Here is a 16888-nt window from a genome sequence, read left to right as displayed (position 1 = left end):
AAGATAACCGCTATCACATAATAGTTTAGTATTTCTTTAATGACCTTATCTGTCCCTTAAACTATTCTTTAACAGCAGACCAGACTCAGACCAGACCAGACTCTTCAGCCTCAGTCAAAGGTGTTGTGGACGGTCAGACTCCTGAAACTAGCTGTAATTCTGAGGCGCGGACGCTGGAGGAATGTGTGGCCATTCTGAGGGATCCTCAGGTAGGCAGCCAGAGCAGCAGAGAGGTGGTGTCCCTTTTGGTTAAAGGTTTAGGAACTCATAGATACGCTTGTCTCCCTCCAGAGGGGCCCCCGTTTTCTCACTGACGAAGAGGTGACGACCTTGGTGACCTCTCGTAACATCCTCAACTATAAACTGGAAGCTGTCCTGGAGTCTCCGGAGAGGGGCGTGTCCGTCAGGAGGGAAATGCTGTCATCCAAACTGCCCGATCATTCAGCCCTGGCTCTGCTGCCCTACAAGGACTACGACTATTCAAAGGTATTGGTGGCATTTGAGCGATCCTTTAAATGACCCCGAATTGGAAACAACCTGCTGCTTTATCGCGAACCAGGAAGGATAAGTACAGGAAATACAGCATGATGGAGCACACAACAATGTCTTCACTGTAGGTGATGGGTTCCTGCTGTGAGAACGTCATTGGCTACATGCCGGTGCCAGTAGGAGTGGCTGGTCCTCTTCTGCTGGACGAGAAGCAGTTTCACGTTCCTCTAGCGACCACAGAAGGCTGCCTGGTGGCGAGCACCAACAGAGGATGCAGAGCTCTCTCTGTACGTATAGATGGTTTAGCAGGTAGGATTTTAACCTGCCCTTAGTGGCGCTGAACCCACTGGCTCTCCCACGCAGCTGAGCGGGGGCTGCCGCAGCAGGATCCTGGCCGACGGCATGTCCAGGGGCCCGGTGGTGCGGCTGCCCTCGGCCTGCCGGGCCGCCGAGGTCAAAGCCTGGCTGGAGACTCTGGATGGCTTCAGAACGATCAAAGAGGCTTTTGACAGCACCAGCAGGTGAGGGGACGTTTTGAGGAGCGCCCAAATTCATTTACTGGCACATCTTTTCTGGATCAAAACTGAACAACTGGTTGGTTGTAGGTTTGCCCGTCTGGATAAGCTGTTGGTTAGCTTAGCTGGGAGGAACTTGTACGTCCGCTTCCAGTCTCAGACAGGAGATGCCATGGGCATGAACATGCTGTCAAAGGTACTGTACCTTGTTGTGGTTTGCTTGGACCGTGGATATGCTGTTATTTTGTGTCCCCGTGCTGTTAATGGTGTCTTTCTCAGGGGACTGAGGAGGCTCTGCGCAGGCTCCAGCAGCACCACCCTGACACGCAGGTGCTGGCGGTCAGCGGCAACTACTGCACCGACAAGAAGTCCGCCGCCATAAACTGGATCGTGGGCCGAGGAAAGTCTGTGGTTTGCGAGGCGACTGTTCCCGCGAAGGTGGTCAGGGAGGTAAAGACAAAAACAAAGGCTCAAGACCTAAAGTGGCGCCATAAACACACAGACCAACATATCGATGTGTGTGTGTGTGTGTGTGTGTGTGTGTGTGGTGTGTGTGTGTGTGTGTGTGTGTGTGTGTGTGTGTGTGTGTGTGTGTGTGTGTGTGTGTGTGTGTGTGTGTGTGTGTGTGTGTGTGTGTGTGTGTGTGTGTGTGTGTGTGTGTGTGTGTGTGTGTGTGTGCAGGTGTTGAAGAGCCAGACGGCTGATCTGGTGGAGCTGAACATCAACAAAAACTTGGTGGGCTCGGCCATGGCCGGCAGCATCGGGGGATTTAATGCTCATGCAGCTAACTTGGTAGCAGCCATCTACATCGCCTGTGGACAGGTAAAGTCGTCGGTGCTCCCAGTTTGGTGAAAAACCCCAGGCAATTACAAGTGTGTGTGTATTGATGGCGTCAGGACCCAGCTCAGACGGTCGGGAGCTCCAACTGTATCACCCAGATGGAAGCTGCTGGTCCAGACGGGGAGGACCTGTACATCAGCTGCACGATGCCTTCAATCGAACTGGGAACTGTGGGAGGTGGCACCAACCTGCCGCCACAGCAGGCCTGTCTAAAGGTACAGTCACCTGAAACTCTCGACCGAGGACTGTCTGGTAACGATGACCTCCGCTCGTCAATTTAAAGTCTCGTCCGTCACCTGTAGATGCTCGGCGTTCAGGGAACCAGCTCCGACCAGCCCGGGGAGAACGCCCGTCAGCTGGCCCGCGTGGTCTGTGGCACCGTGCTGGCGGGGGAGCTGTCGCTGATGGCGGCGCTGGCTGCGGGACATCTTGTTAAAAGCCACATGAGTCACAATAGGTGGATTGCCCGTTGTTTCCGTCGCGGTTTATACCTAAAAACCTTTATTTTTCCATGAGGAGGCTGATTTCTTTTGTTTCCTTTTCTCAGGTCGAAACTGAACCTGTCAGATGCTGCTTCTTGACACCTTTTTGACTTCAGACCGACTCAAGGTGATGTTTACTGCGAGGACCGGATCGTCTCCTCACACCGAAGGGACGTTTTCATTGTGATCGTTTAAAGACTTTTGGGGGTGGAGCTACGAGGCGTTTACTTGAAAGGTGCCGTCTGTCCGCAGTGTTCGTTGTTGTTGGCACTGGTCGTTCAGACAGCAGTGAGCTGGCAGAGGTCAGGCCACAGTTGTACTGGTTCGAATGTGATTTAAGGCCAAAGACTGGAGCCTAGGATACAGCTTTCGTGTCAAACCGAGCCCTAATTCTCTTTTTCCTAAGTGCATAAACTGAGATCATTACGGTTGCAAGTCTGAGTCCTTCAGGGCTCAGTTTTTTCCTTTGCCAAAGCTTAGCTTCCACCGATGACTGCCAACTTTACCGTTACTATAGCAGCCTTGCAGGACCCAAACTAACCTGACATTGTTGTTCCTGTAGGAGAGAAGGAACACGTCAGTAGGTTGTACGTAAATGTTGTCTTACAGACCACACAAGATGATCTTGACAGGCTTACAGGAGATTGAAAAAAACCCAAAGCCATTTAATGACATAATTTAAGACTTTTGTGGTATTATGTGCGTGAAGTGTTTGTTGGATGGAGGTGAGATCATGGACTGCAGGGAAGCTCAGCAGTGGCCTTACATGGAGAAGTTGAGCCATAGCACGTTCTAGCTAGAATATTAAATTGAATTTCTGTACGTTTCAGATGACTGCACTGTTTATTTAAAATAAATGATGTCCACTCTCAATGTCTGCTTTATTATACTTCAGCATAAACAAATGTGGAAAACTCAGCTCACCATGTTTGACCAGAATGAAGAGTCAGACCGTTTATATTTACAAAAATGTATTTGATTACATTCTGTTTCATCAGCTTGTATTAGAAATATATGATTTAGGCAAAAGTCTATTTTATTTTAACTTAAATCAGGCTGATTTACACATCTACATTCAGCGATGAGCCCAAAAAAAGTGTAAAGCTACAAATCCTGACCAAGCAAAACATTTGTGCTGTCCACATGAGGACTGTTGATGACGGGGCCGTTGGTTCCTCTAATATTACACATGTTGACTGTAGAAATACAGAGTTGGAGCATCAGAAGCAAAGCTACACAGGGACATGTGCCTTAACAGAAGTTACCATCTTTAAATGGAGGAAACAAAATGACAAAAAAAGGACATTAAGGGAGATTTCAGCCATCAGGCACTTCACTCTAGATTTTATGGGAGACCTAACATCACCCATTTTAGCGCTTATAGCTTTATTTTCATATTACACTAAGGCATCCTGGCTCAACTCGGTCATATAAAACATTTCAAGCCTTTAAAGAAATGTTGGCGACGCTATTTACAGCAATCAAAAGACGTGCCATCACGCGCCGGCGTGCTGCAGCCAGAAACACGCGCACAAACCCGAGCAAATCATGTACAAAAACCTTTGTCATTCAAGTGAGCGATAAACTCGTGTCAACTTGTCGCTCCGTCAAGCGCCCACAAGTGGCGGCGTCATGAGAGCGATGCATGTGAGGAAGGTCAAGTCTTACATCACAGGGGTCAGGATCACATGACAGCCCTCTGGACTTAATCAATGCTTTACAAACAAACGTGAGCAGCTTCTAAAGAAAGCCGACGTGAAAATCCAACATAAAATACAAACTGAATGCAAAGAATAAAATATTACAGTCTATTACCAAAAATCTTTTTACAACCCTCTTATGGAACATACATACATTTATATTAATATATCTGTAAGAGACCCAGTCAGACTTGCTGGCATTTCTTATAAGTCTATTTAAGCAGAAAAGATCCACTGTGAGGCTCTTATTCTCAAAACAATCTCTTGATTAGCAGCAACATAATCAATGTAAAGACATGAGAGAGGAAATAAGTGGTCTTGAAATGATCAGAGTGGCAAACTCAAGTCAATCCTTTCATATAAATATCTTGAAGATGTTGAAATGCAACGCCAGAGGGCGACAAAGTAACACTCCCGTCCCTTTTGGTATCTAACGGCTGGTTGAGGGACATCGTGTTGACGAACACATCTGGTGAGAGCAGCAGTCAGTCCGAGGGGCCTCGAAGCCTCAGTGTGGTCTTGTCCTTACACCTCGACACTGGAAAGGGGGAGAATTGTAATTCTACAGGGTTTGTACTGACGGACACTGACTCAGGAGTCTCAGATGTAAACACCATGTTACCTGCAATGCCTCAGAATAAAATTGGTTTGTCAGCAGTCTTTTCCTGGACGTAGGAGGTGAAGCGCTTGAGGAACTTGGGGTACTCCCTCTTTGCCACTGCCCTGAGCACAGAGGCTGGGGCCCATCCTCCAGGATTGACTGCACAGACACGACATTGACTTAACACGAAGAATAACAAGTAAAGCTATCTGAAGCAGCATGTTGGCTATAAACAGGAACTAGTTTTAATAGACATGTTGAAAAATCCCGTGTAAGCTCTTTAGTGAGTCAAACGGCCAGAGATGGAGACGCACCATTGGCGACATAAGTGATTTTACACAGGATGTTGTCTCTGCTGATCTCTTTATCGCCCTCTGGTGGGCTGACAAGGGTCTGGCAGATCATGGCGATGTTGATTTTGGCACGTACACAGCGGCTGGACGGCTGTTAGTGTAGAGAGATAAGAGGTGAGCGGGGGCCTTTATCACCCACTTAGAAATTGAAAAATCATCTGCCTCTGCTGACCTGTGCATTGTCGTGGTCCACAGAAAAATTGCACACCAGCCAGGTGTCTGGGTCGTTCTCGTTGTTGGCCAAGATCTTCCTCATGGCAGACAGGTACAGCACGTCCCTCTGAGATGCAGGCCATACCCGCTGCAACAGTGTTTCATCGTTACACACTTAAAACCAGACCGGCCGGGTCGAGTGTCACCTAAACGTTCATAGTTTCGCGGCTCTCACCTTGTGTGTTTGATAAACAATCGCAGCGTTGTCTGACAACGTTTCCACAATGTTGAAGTTTTCAATGGTAGCTGAAAGGGAGCGAGAATTTACGGAAATTACAAGATGTCGTGGATGTAACATTTCCTTAAAATGCAAAACCTACTTTCCCAATCGTTGCGGTAGGTGGTGTCCCAAAAGTAGTGGCACAGCTCATGACCAGTTACCCCCTTCACTGAATGAGTCGCCTTCAGCGGGTCCAGGACAATCCCGTTTTCTTCCACCTCTCTTCTGTACACCTGAACACACCACAAATCTGCTCACAACCCATTTCCAAGGCAGCAAAGTCCGCCTGGGTTCGGAAAGCCTTCCCCGTACCTTCATTTCTCCTTCCTCCACCACCAGCTGCCAGTTGGCGTCACCACCGACATCCTGCAGTGAGTAGGTCATGTGATTCTGCACCATCTCCTCCACCTAAACAACACACGGCCAGATGCGGATAGTGATTATGGGACATCGATGTGAAGATATCGACTCAGCAAAATGAAATAAACAGCGCACAAAAATTGCATGGTTTAGTTTAGCAACTAAAAGATGGGGTGAAGAATGGATGAAAGGGAAACTGGGAACTTGCTAATTGTTTATATGGTCGTTAAAAAGGCCTGAGCGCATTGCTGGTCATGCACAGGGCACACATGCACAATTGACACACACGTTTGTACAATGGGCGATTTAGAGGACACGGGGCACTGCAGGATGTTGCGTAACTGGTTTAGAACACGTTGAGTGACAACAACGTGTCGGGTGTGTTAGGGAACTTTGTTCTCTCTCAGCAACATCGTCAACTGATGCTTCATTGCTGTTGGTCGAACTGGGAAAGCGATTTATGCAACCGTCTCTGAACTCTCCCACCTTTACGCTCAGAGAAACAAAACCAGTGAACCTTGAAGTCTTTACGTTAAACCGAGCGATGACGCACCAAGTTGACCTGTAGCACATCAGAGCAAACCTTGAACCCTGGCGTTAATGTGGTAACACACCAAGTTTAAACACATGTGTTCATTCCCACTGGGGTGTCACAGCAACATGAATACTTCATGCTACTGTGGTGAGCTGAAGTTACTTAAAAACTGATGTTTAAACAAGGAGGGGGGGGGGGGGGGGTTAGGTGCATATGTGTGTGGGGGGGTAATCCTTAGCGGTGAGTTACCTCTGCGCTGAATCTGTGGCGGTCATGAGGAGGAGCCATGACTACCTGTGCAGGGGGGGGCTGATTATGAGGCTAAAGGGACAGTGTGAACGGGGGACGATAGGAGAGATGACAGATGAAAATAAGACACCAAGTAAAAATGAAAGATGAGTGAAAGTTGGTGGAACTGTGTAGGCGGCTTGTAGTAAATGTTTTAATAACCTTGTTGGAAAATCTGTGTGTGCCAGTGCTGGAATAAACGTCTCCATGCGGGGGCGGACTGGATCTCTGTATTCTCGTCTTCTCACACTGAGACTGGAAACAAACAGGGTTTCATCAAGAAGCCGAGTAAAATCCTTTTACTCTTCCGATCACCGGATCCATCTGCTTACCTGTTCCTCGATTTTGTCCTGTCTGTCCAACGCTGCTTCAACTGCATCGAAAAACTCATCCTCATTGATGAGGCTGTTCGGACCCTCCTGCCAGTAACACAGAGGCTCCATCTTGAAACTTGAACACAACTTCTGACGGGTTGTACCATTGACGAGCTTTACAAACACTACCTCATAATCCGGACCACCAAAGTGTGACTTTTTCTTCAACTCGTTAAGCGCTGATTTATAGCCCTCCTCTATTCGCCGCCTCTTCTCCATTTCCTTCACGCACAAAAATTCAGAATCAATAAACACTCGCGAGGGCGGACAAGAAGTCAGGAAACAATCCCGCAGGCACAGTTTGGAATGAGCTGCATATGGATCCAAATGCTACAAACCTTTTCCAGCCTCCTTTGCCAGCTGTCTTCCCTCTTCACCATGAGATCGATACAGTGAGACAATGTGGCCAAAATGCCAGCTGTGGTGGCCTTGAATGTAATGGCCTCGCCCTTGAAGTCTATGCCATTGATTCCTTTGGGAGTCAGCGACTGGAGCACTGCACAAAAGAGGAGGATGCTGATTAACACAAATGCCCCCTGTGCTGTAAAGAACAATGTTCTCCATTATATTCACACCAGTGGCTATCCAAGCCAAAATGACTCCAACCTCATTCAACACTACCATCTACTGTTTATTTAACCACATTAAAAGGTGATGAAAGCACAGCTAAAACAATGAAATTATGTGAAAATCTATAATTGCTTACGTTTTTCTTTGCCATTGTTATGCAGAAACTCATCGGTCCGGGTGTTGGGGAACTCCTCTTCATCGTCCTCCATGACTGAAACCACACAGAATGTCTCACAACAGAGAAGACAAACAGCTAACGTGGCACACACTCAAGACTGACACAAGTGCACAGCACCACAATGGCCTGGTTTCATCTTTAGATTGGGCAGAGGGTCAGAGAGGAAAGGGGGGAAGAGAGGAGGAGGACAAAAGCAGGGGTTCATCCACAGGCGGCCTGAGCCAAGGCTAGAATAACTGTGTTCTGAGTCACAACACACTGCCCAACACATTAAACACAATTGTTTTCAATTATGGCACAGTTAAAAGACGAGGTCGTTCATGCATGAACCATTTCAATGACAGAAATTGAATGGAATGAAAATGGAGGTCTCACTTTTGTCCCTCTGCAGTTCATCTTTTGACACAGCATCTGCACAGCCATCAAAGTATTTCTGCAGCGTGTCCACCTGCCGGCACAGGATGTCTCTGAAGGTCTCCATCTCAGCCAGCTTCTCTCGCAGGCTGTGACCTTTCTGGAGAAACAACGTGGCAAAAAAGTGGTTCAGCGAACAGCGCTGAGCCCCTCTGTGAGTAATACCCACTTAAGCTGATGTCCACCTCAGCCGCAGTAACAATTTACGAGCAAACTCACCTTGAAGGAGGATGTAGAGGTGGCAGAATAGCCGCTGGTGGCTGATGTGAGGGACAGCATGGAGCCTTGTCTCCGCAGGCTGGATTCTGAGCCATATCCGGAATCAGCCTGTAAAAACACAGATCGACAGAGCGGTCACAAAATAACAAATTGCATTCAATTATAGCCAAAGATTGGATCTAAACAAACACCCACACGTGAGTGCAAAGCAAAACTATTTTTACTGTTCTTCAGAAACAGAAAAACAAGACAACACACGTTCCTTCACCATGGCAACACAAGTGAATCATCAGCCTACTTCTGGTAATCCTAACTGGATCCCTTCTCCTCTTACGTAGCTGCGTAGCCCTCAAAATTAATCCAATCAGCTGGGAGAAGGTAGCACAACACTGAGAGGCGCTGGAGCCCCGCACAAATAGAACGTGTTTCCCTTTAAGAGCCACTCCTGCTTTCCATCAGTAGAGGGCCCTGAACAGACGCACACGTGACTGACGGCGGGGGTAACTGTCGGTCAGCGACCAGGAGTTACTCTGCCTGTGTTCACATGGTTTTTTCAGCCGGAGCTGCCTGCCCTTTAGCCAACTTACGGCTACCCTGCTGACAGATAGCCCTATCTGACTGGGTGATGGCTGCTAAAACTGATGACAAAACAAAAGACCACTCAGAATAGGGTTTTTCTGCAGTGACCCTCTTTGATAGCATCAGAAGATACAGGTATAAACTCGGCAGTAATCAGCAATTTAAGATAGCCGCTACATTAGTGCCACTCACATGGGTGTCAGATCACATTTTCAATGCATCAGATGCAACACTTAGATACTTTATGTATCCTAGAAACAAGTGTTGGTTTCATATAACGATGCTGTGGTAAACCAAGATGTTGACTGTGGTATATTTTGTTCCCCTGGAGACGGTGGTCTGCTATATGCTATGGGTGGCGCGGGTTAGGGAAGGAAGCACGGCCATTAAGAAGAAAACTATTCAGTGATGAATCATTGTGGGTGGAGCAGCGGCCGTGTGTGGATGAGCAGAAGTCTGTTGATCTGTTTGAGTCACTATGCTTCTGGGATAAGCAAGTAGGGGGATTTCCCCAAAGTGAAAACCTTGAGCCATCCTCTTTTGGCAGGAATGTAAAGGGGGGGGGGGGGGGGGGGGGGGGGGGCTCTCATCCGTGATAAGACTCACAGCTATGGCTGCTTTACAGAGTGGCTCTGCCTTAGATCATCTCTGTCAATCAATACATCTGTTTGCTGATACTATAGTGTTGGCGGGCTGAGTCTATAATTTAATGTTTAAGTGATTTTTTTTTTTTTTTTTTGCAGCCGAGTCACAAAGTAAGAAGTTCTTGACTACAAACCAGGATTACATGGGTACCGCTCTTCACAGAAAGTCAATTAAGCAATGTTGCCACTTCACTGGCTGTCTGATATAGCTTTTAAAGCACATCTAGCAGCCAAGCTAAGTCTCTCTGCATGGAAAAGGCTTTTGTCTCTGTTTTCCTCCCAGATCCTGCGTACACGACTCACCCTGTGCAGTTCAATGGCGTCGATCCACTGCTGTCTGTGATCTGGGTCCTGCGCTCTGAGGTACCACACACTGTCGTTTACGCTGATGTCCATTCGGCACTCGTCAAACTCGTGAGGCTATGAAGAAGAAACCCAAATAATGAAGAAAATGGTTACTAATTGCAATAAAAATGAAAATGGAATTGAAATTGGGTAAATACTTTATGCAAATAATTTGACCATTTTGATTTAAGAGGAGGGCAACAATGTCTGTACTGATCATCAAAATAAAATGGTGGGGATGCAGCCACCCATTAACCTGTCCTCTATTACTGGGCAACTATCTGTTTTTGAGATAGCAGCTGCAAACGTGGTTATCCTGTGGTTTTCTTTGCTTCAAACTGATCTCCTGAATTCATCTCACAGACACCAGGGACAAATGGGAGTGTAGCAGGCACCACATGCTACATTTTAAGACACTGTCCCATAGGAGGAGAAAAAGCAGACAACTTGCCTTTTTAGGACGACTCACAGGACTGTGTGGTCATATATGCTCTCCAAAGTATCTAAAGCTGCGTTTGAATGTCAGAAATCAGGACCTGCACGTCTCCAACCACCAGTAAACCTGTTAAAAACTCATCTACATGGCCTTAAGAAGGACTGGTTACCTCATCAGCTAAAATAGACTGAGTGAGTGACTCTGTGCCTGTAGCTGGAGCTTATTTGACCTGTGATTTCAACAGGCCTGATATTCAAAGCAATAGCACGGGCTCACACGTGAGTAACTCAGTCAGATCTGTTTGAAAAAGAGAGATGCTCCAGAGGGCAGAGATTGTACCCACTCACCAACAAGTCAGATAAATGCTAAACTCTTACCGGAACGGAAACGGAAAATGAATATTTTAAAAAAAGGGCTACAGCTAAGCCACACAAAGGAGAAGTCTCTGCAGCGGTGGCCATATTACGATTAACGCATAGCTTTCTCCCTTTATCTGCAATGCACAGAAAGTGCAATCATCTCCTCAGAACAACAGCACATGCAACAATGCATCATCACCATTCTGGTATTCATTGAAGGAGTTTATGGGTCAGAAGTATTTATAGCTAAATAGGGGGGGAAAACAGCATACTAAATTATATATAAAACAAGCAAATATGCACCACCAACGTCATAATCCAACATAAACAATTGTGTGTGAGACCGCCCGAGCTAAAGCAGTAAGGACGTACTCCAGTAAGATGGCTTGGCAGTGTAAAACAATGGTTTATATTGAGTCTATCCAGAGTTTTCACTCTGTGTGTCATCCAACACCTGAACAACAGGGAAGCCATGACTCTTCCATAGACAAATGAATCCAAACTCTAAAATCTGTTCAAGAAACATGTGCAAATTGTTTGCTAGGAGAGTGTGTAGAAAAACAGAATGATGCCTTGGAGCTGAGGGGGGTTGCTCTGTTCCAAGGCTACAGCAAACAATCATCTATTACAAGAAGGTTGTCATGGCAACCTAGGACTTCACAGCCTGACATGACCACCTCAGTCCAGAATAGAGGTAAAAGATAAGGTACAAAACTGAAGTAGAATCTGGATCAGCACCTCTGTGGAGTAACTGGATGAAACTAAAATAAAATGTATCTCTAATCTGAAAAGGTAAGCAAAACACTCTTCAAAGTCAAACTTCCTGCTCGGTTTCAAAAAGGAACCCTGCAGGTGTTTCCCCTTCCAAACCCTTTTAAACTGAGGGATGTGTCTGCAATCACGGAACGGAGAGAAAGTGATTGTGAATACATGAAAGTGAAAAGGAAACTGCAATCATGTGATCACGGGAATATCTATTGGGTCCAGCATCACAGTGGAAAGCAAGTAAGAAGTCCCAGGAAAATAGCAACAAGAAGAATAAGTGGTGGATAAAATGGCGACATCAGGAACATTCACAGGATTCTCTAACATTCTATTAATTCTCTAACACGTTGCCTCATTACACAGGTTAAAGGAAGTTACACTCTCTGAGGAAGAGTCTCATTTCCTTCCTGCAGACAGTGACCCAGGTCAGACGGTCTTTATTTGAACTACTATGGCACTTTTGCTGCCCTTTCCCCCTACGAGAGGTTCACTCTGATGACGATACCAAGGTGGGGAAAAGTGCTGAATCAAAAGCTGCAACCTTGAAAAACTCAAAAGAATGAAATACCACAATGTGCAACATTTGGGCTGCTCTAATGACCAGTGTCAATGACACAAACTAGTAGCCAAAATCATTATAAATATAGCGACTTTCCACAAGCCCACCAGATTATAGCAGAATGACAAACTTCTTGAAGTTTTCCAATCTTTCATAATGACCTTATAATCAATGTTGACAGCATAACAGACTTTGTAAACACATAATGCAATTATAGTCTGTGGCAGATATTATAATAATCAATGTATAATTCAATAAAAAAATGATTTGTATTGTGGTGCATCTGAGCACTAATATAAACAATGTGGAGAGAAATAAGAGGACAGAAAGAGATGTTCAGTCTGGAAAAAGAATCCGTCACCAATTATATCTCTTTGTTGTTTATGCCCTGAATTGTTGCGGCATATTTCCACTGGAATGAAAGGTGATGACAGCAGAGGAGCACATGGAGGTTAATATTTACACAGACTGTGAAGAGATGAAGCTGAACAAATACGGCCAATAGCAAAGCCAGCTCCATCCCACCTGTGAACATTAACTTTCTCATTCTCCTGCTACTGGTTGGAGAAAGAGTCAGACCTGCTGTCAATGACTGAACTGCTCCCATGGACACAATGTCAAAAATCCAACAGTTGCCTTGAGATTTTTGCACTTTGTCTGGCAGCATTTTGAATTTTCAAGAGGACATTGTTTAAAGTTTGCTGGGAGACTATGTGCAAATATAATCTTGTTACGGACTTGCATGCTGCATTTTGTGTTCTGCCCTCGGCAACAACCCTGCATTACAAGTCTCATGACAGCAGAGTTAAGTAAACAGTTACGACACAACAAGCTGGAAAAGTCACCTGACAGGCCAGATTCCCTTAAGCACAACTTGGGATATAATCTGGAGTTCTTAGCAAAATAAATAAATTAAAAAAAAAAAACAGTTGAACAAGACATCTGAAAAGTTGTTGTTTCTATTTCTTTATGGTATAAGGTCTTCAAGGACTCTCCAGCATCCAGGCAGTTAAATATTTGCTTTGAGAATTAAAAGGAAGCATATGTCTGATGGCTGACATCTGAAACACATAGAGATCTTAATATGCAGAATAAGAAGCCACGTTCCTCAAAACTGTGCAAGAGGTCACGGGAGAAAGTGAGAAAAAGAGGTGGGTAGGTTCATGTAAGCAGAGGAAGATCTTTACCTTTGCATTTCATGACTTTTGCTCTCTTTGCAATATAGATCTATAGAAGGATTTCTCACAATGGTGTTGATTTCCTCAGTGAGGGTTGTAAAGTGCATAGTTGGATCATCAGGATGGCAGAATGATCTTCCATTGTTTGGAAACCTTGTGGTTTGACACCGGACCCTATCAGCAATTATTACAAATGTCCTTGGGAACCTCATGAAACACCAAATTGTTCCAGATAGCTCCTCTGTTGGAGTGTGAAAATGGATGTCACCCACTATGCAGGCAGAGTTTATGAGTGCTGGCTTGCAAAAAGTGAACTGTGTAGTAATATAAATAGAGATCATTTATCATGAATTCACAGTTTCTACCAGTTCACCAGCCTCCATCGACTTTTGCACAGGAAATCACTTTTTACTCACCTCTAAGTCTATTTCTAAATGTCAAATCGGAACTTTTTGGAGGTGGAAGTGTACATTTGGTGTTTTTGACAGTAATATAGCAGGTTGCTTAAGCAGGTTACATTACAGTAATACATCCTATTAGCAAACACAGCCATGTTACACATACAACAACATTCAGTCTCACAGGATCTTGCATGAATCCACATTTAAAAACCATTTAAAACTAGCACAGCACGATTAGACTTTTTTATACAGGGAGAGTCGTTCTGAATGAAAGAATCTCAGTCTTACTCACAGTAATAACGGCTTTGGTAAGACAGAGGGAACCACGGCAGCCATATTCGGTCTCATCCTGAGACTTGTAGTAGCTCAGGGTGTTGTTTTTCAAGACAACCCAACGGTCCTGCCATCCATGGATGTAATTTGTCCACTGAAAAATCATTTTTAAAAGTCATTGTTGTAGTACAAGACTCAACATTTGAAAACAGGGCATTTTAACACACATTCATGTTTTTATTTATTCTCCTGCTGCAAACTATGAGAATTAAACCCTCATCTGGAAAATCTCTGTCCTAAACTTCCAGCAGATGATGACGCGTGTGGGCTTTTGTGAATACGGAGTTGCTTAGTCTTGGAAAATGCTTCGTTAGCAGGTCAGCACACAATCTGTTCACAGAACGGGCCTGGAGATTAATACCACAATAGCCTGCGAGTAGCTTAAGTCATTAAAACAGTCGTCATTTCAACCAAAACAAAGTCCTTCACAAATGAGCCGAAGCATATGGCAAAATGGGTTTCTGGGGCAAATTCTAAAAGCAGACTAAAGTGTTGCCTGTTTGACAACAGAACAACAAACAACAATAGCTTGAGTGTTGTTACTGTAATAAGCCAACAAACAGTATTTGGCTTGTTCCACTGTCATATCTGTGCAAAGGGATATTTGTCCCTAAAAGTAACATTGTGAATGTTGAGGATGTCGAATTTAATCCTTTGGTGTCCAACTGATCTAAAAATGCTTGATAACAGGACTGCCTGCTATAGTCCAGTGGATTACTGCTATTTCCTACTGATATCAAATGTGTAAATATTGTCATGGACAACTGCCATTACAGATAAGGGCACAGCAGAGGCGCGATATTAATACACAGTCATTAAGTTTCATTTCATTCATCTTAACACATTCGCGAAGTCTGCATAAAATAACCGTATATGAATATCTGACACAGGACATGCAGCATTTCCTTCCCTTTTATTCCTTAACGTTTCCATGACCGAGCTTAGCTTGAGGATATGGAGCCTCCCATATTCAGCACGCTTCGATCTGTCATAAATGAGGCCAGATTGCCTCATATGCCCCAGGTGAGAAAACAGGTTTCTTCCCCGTCGAGTAGGCAGAAAAGATTGGCCATTCTGCCAAAGGTGACTTACCTTACTGAGGACTCCGCTCAGGTCCGCCATCCCAACATGATGTCCAGGCTCCTCCAGAGGCTCGATGTCTTCCTCGGAACCGGAGGAGTTCCAGCTCTGGTTATCTGACATTTTCCTGCTTTGACTAACGCTGTAAAGCCCCCCAGGAACCAATATTAACTCAGCATAAGAGTTGATCCAAGAAGGCTGGCTAAACTGGGTCGATTTGTTAAACAGCGATCCACTGACACATGTCGCGCGCGTATGGATTGTCTAACAGCTTTAAGTGCACGCGGGGTAAACAGGAATAGCAGCTCGTGACAGATCGATAGCTAAATTGTTCCGGCTGCGTAAGTAAAAGCGCTGTTAGCTAAACAGGTTGGCGCATATTGTGGCCAAATTGTCCAAGATGGATCGCTACAAAACACCGGCTGTCAACTCCGCTGGTCGCGGTTGCTCTTTCCTCGGCATATATTAAAACTCAAAAACAGGGTGAAACGCAGCAAAATATTCAGAGGCAAGCTATATATTCAGAGGCAAATATTCAGACGGATGCCGTGGCCGCGGACGCAGCTGTTTTCCGATGGAGAGCGCCGACACCGAGACCGTCCAACGCCATGTTCGACTGACGTCTCGAGCTCCTTCTCGGTGGGCGAGCGCGAGGTTCAACTTGTTTGATGCGCAAGGGCGCTGGCTCCCGTGACGTCACCGAATCCCCTCCCATAATAAACCAGGCCCCGCCCACGACTCAAGATAGACCACATGATCTAGTAATAGCCGGATCTAGATCGAGTAGGTTCCCTATTCTCATTCACACGTTGTAAGATTCAACACATTTATCAGGTTCAGTTAAGAAAAACAAAATATTTATCTCACCCAAAAAGCTGCAATTTGTTAGTGAAAGGTGAACCAATCATGGTGGAACTTTCGTTATATTCATTAAATACTCGTGGAAATATTTGTCATATGAATGACACACATATGATACTATACTGCATTTTAACACAGGCTTATTCAACATTACAATAAGTGACATAATGTTTTCATTCATGAGGAGTGTTTCCTGTCTAATTCCTTTTTTAATCCTGTTAAGAGGAGAGGAGAGGAGAGGAGAGGAGAGGAGAGGAGAGGAGAGGAATGGAGAGGAGAGCTTTCAGCCGTGTCATGGGTTTTATCTAATGTTGTACAATCATGAGACCTGGAAACCATGAAACCACAAGATTTCTATTAGCTGCACAATAAAACTCCTCTTTCGAGTGAGGACAAACCGGACAAACATTGACATTTCATTTACTTGGAGAAGGAGCTGCATTAGTGGTTTCTAAATAAACATTATTGATAACAATAAGATGGACTGCTTACATTATACAGAAAAAGATGGACCAGATTCCGGAAATAAGGCTTATATTATTTTACATTTCTGGTGTGTTTCCATAAATAAATAAGTCCCAGTCCTTTTAGAACTCTACAATTCCCAACAGCCATTTGGCTGAATAAAAGTACTTTCCGAGGAATGGCCTGTGCACAACCTGTTGTTTGTTCAAAATGTCATCGTAATGACCCGCAAATAGCAACCGATTTAGTGGATCTGTGATTCATTTATAGACCAGGAGGAGTCCAGCAGCATGACTCAGACCGGGCTGATCAGGCAGTAATGTGATTAAATCACATCCTCTTTCGAGCTCAGTAAATATTCCTCATCGGTCAGCAGCTCCAACTAGGTGAAAGTGAAGGATGCAGATGATGCAGCTTCCTGGATGTGTTGTTGTCACCTCACGTTGTCACCAACGCGTTTTATTGTGAAAGTCACGTTGCCAAAATTGTACTTTCTTTGCTGCGTGGTTGTGGTTTCTAAAGTGAATACAAT

At 45.0% G+C, this 16888-nt stretch overlaps 2 protein-coding genes and 1 long non-coding RNA gene across 6 annotated transcripts in view; 2 read left to right on the top strand and 1 right to left on the bottom strand.

The window, feature by feature from the left end:
- The window catches only part of LOC101078757 (3-hydroxy-3-methylglutaryl-coenzyme A reductase-like), a 6159-nt gene extending 2960 nt beyond the window's left edge, over positions 1-3199 (top strand). For 2 of the 3 annotated variants that reach the window (XM_029837385.1, XM_011604715.2), the window contains 10 exons: positions 76-209; positions 292-486; positions 618-776; positions 853-1010; positions 1095-1200; positions 1284-1454; positions 1686-1826; positions 1901-2059; positions 2147-2301; positions 2392-3199. In XM_029837385.1, the coding sequence (XP_029693245.1) occupies positions 76-209; positions 292-486; positions 618-776; positions 853-1010; positions 1095-1200; positions 1284-1454; positions 1686-1826; positions 1901-2059; positions 2147-2301; positions 2392-2425 (1412 nt within the window). In that variant the 3' untranslated portion in view covers positions 2426-3199. The remainder of the gene's footprint in view (positions 1-75; positions 210-291; positions 487-617; positions 777-852; positions 1011-1094; positions 1201-1283; positions 1455-1685; positions 1827-1900; positions 2060-2146; positions 2302-2391) is intronic. The other variant, XM_029837384.1, reaches the window with a different exon arrangement.
- LOC101065288 (collagen type IV alpha-3-binding protein-like) lies at positions 3194-15694 on the bottom strand. Of its 2 annotated transcripts, XM_011604714.2 has the most exons (18): positions 15043-15694; positions 13910-14044; positions 9878-9994; positions 8352-8459; positions 8094-8232; positions 7677-7751; positions 7309-7466; positions 7100-7192; positions 6929-7015; positions 6759-6851; positions 6558-6629; positions 5726-5821; positions 5514-5646; positions 5369-5439; positions 5153-5281; positions 4942-5071; positions 4649-4786; positions 3194-4564 (listed from the first exon to the last, which is right to left on the bottom strand). In XM_011604714.2, the coding sequence occupies exons 1-17, from the start codon at positions 15151-15153 to the stop codon at positions 4659-4661; spliced, it is 1875 nt and encodes a 624-aa protein (XP_011603016.1). In that variant the 5' UTR covers positions 15154-15694; the 3' UTR covers positions 3194-4564; positions 4649-4658. The 2 variants fall into 2 exon arrangements, with proteins under 2 accessions (XP_011603016.1, XP_003965378.1); XM_003965329.3 differs by lacking the exon at positions 6558-6629 and having other exon boundaries at positions 15043-15693.
- LOC115250149 (uncharacterized) lies at positions 8870-9983 on the top strand. Its single transcript, XR_003888709.1, has 3 exons — positions 8870-9065; positions 9674-9721; positions 9858-9983. It is a non-coding gene; the product is annotated as an uncharacterized lncRNA (long non-coding RNA).
- Positions 15695-16888: the final 1194 nt, after the last annotated feature.

This window comes from Takifugu rubripes, chromosome 6 (assembly GCF_901000725.2).
Source record: "Takifugu rubripes chromosome 6, fTakRub1.2, whole genome shotgun sequence".
Taxonomy (NCBI): Eukaryota; Metazoa; Chordata; class Actinopteri; order Tetraodontiformes; family Tetraodontidae; genus Takifugu; species Takifugu rubripes.
Note: the sequence above shows the minus strand (reverse complement) of the source record. Positions and strands in the feature narration are given on the sequence as shown.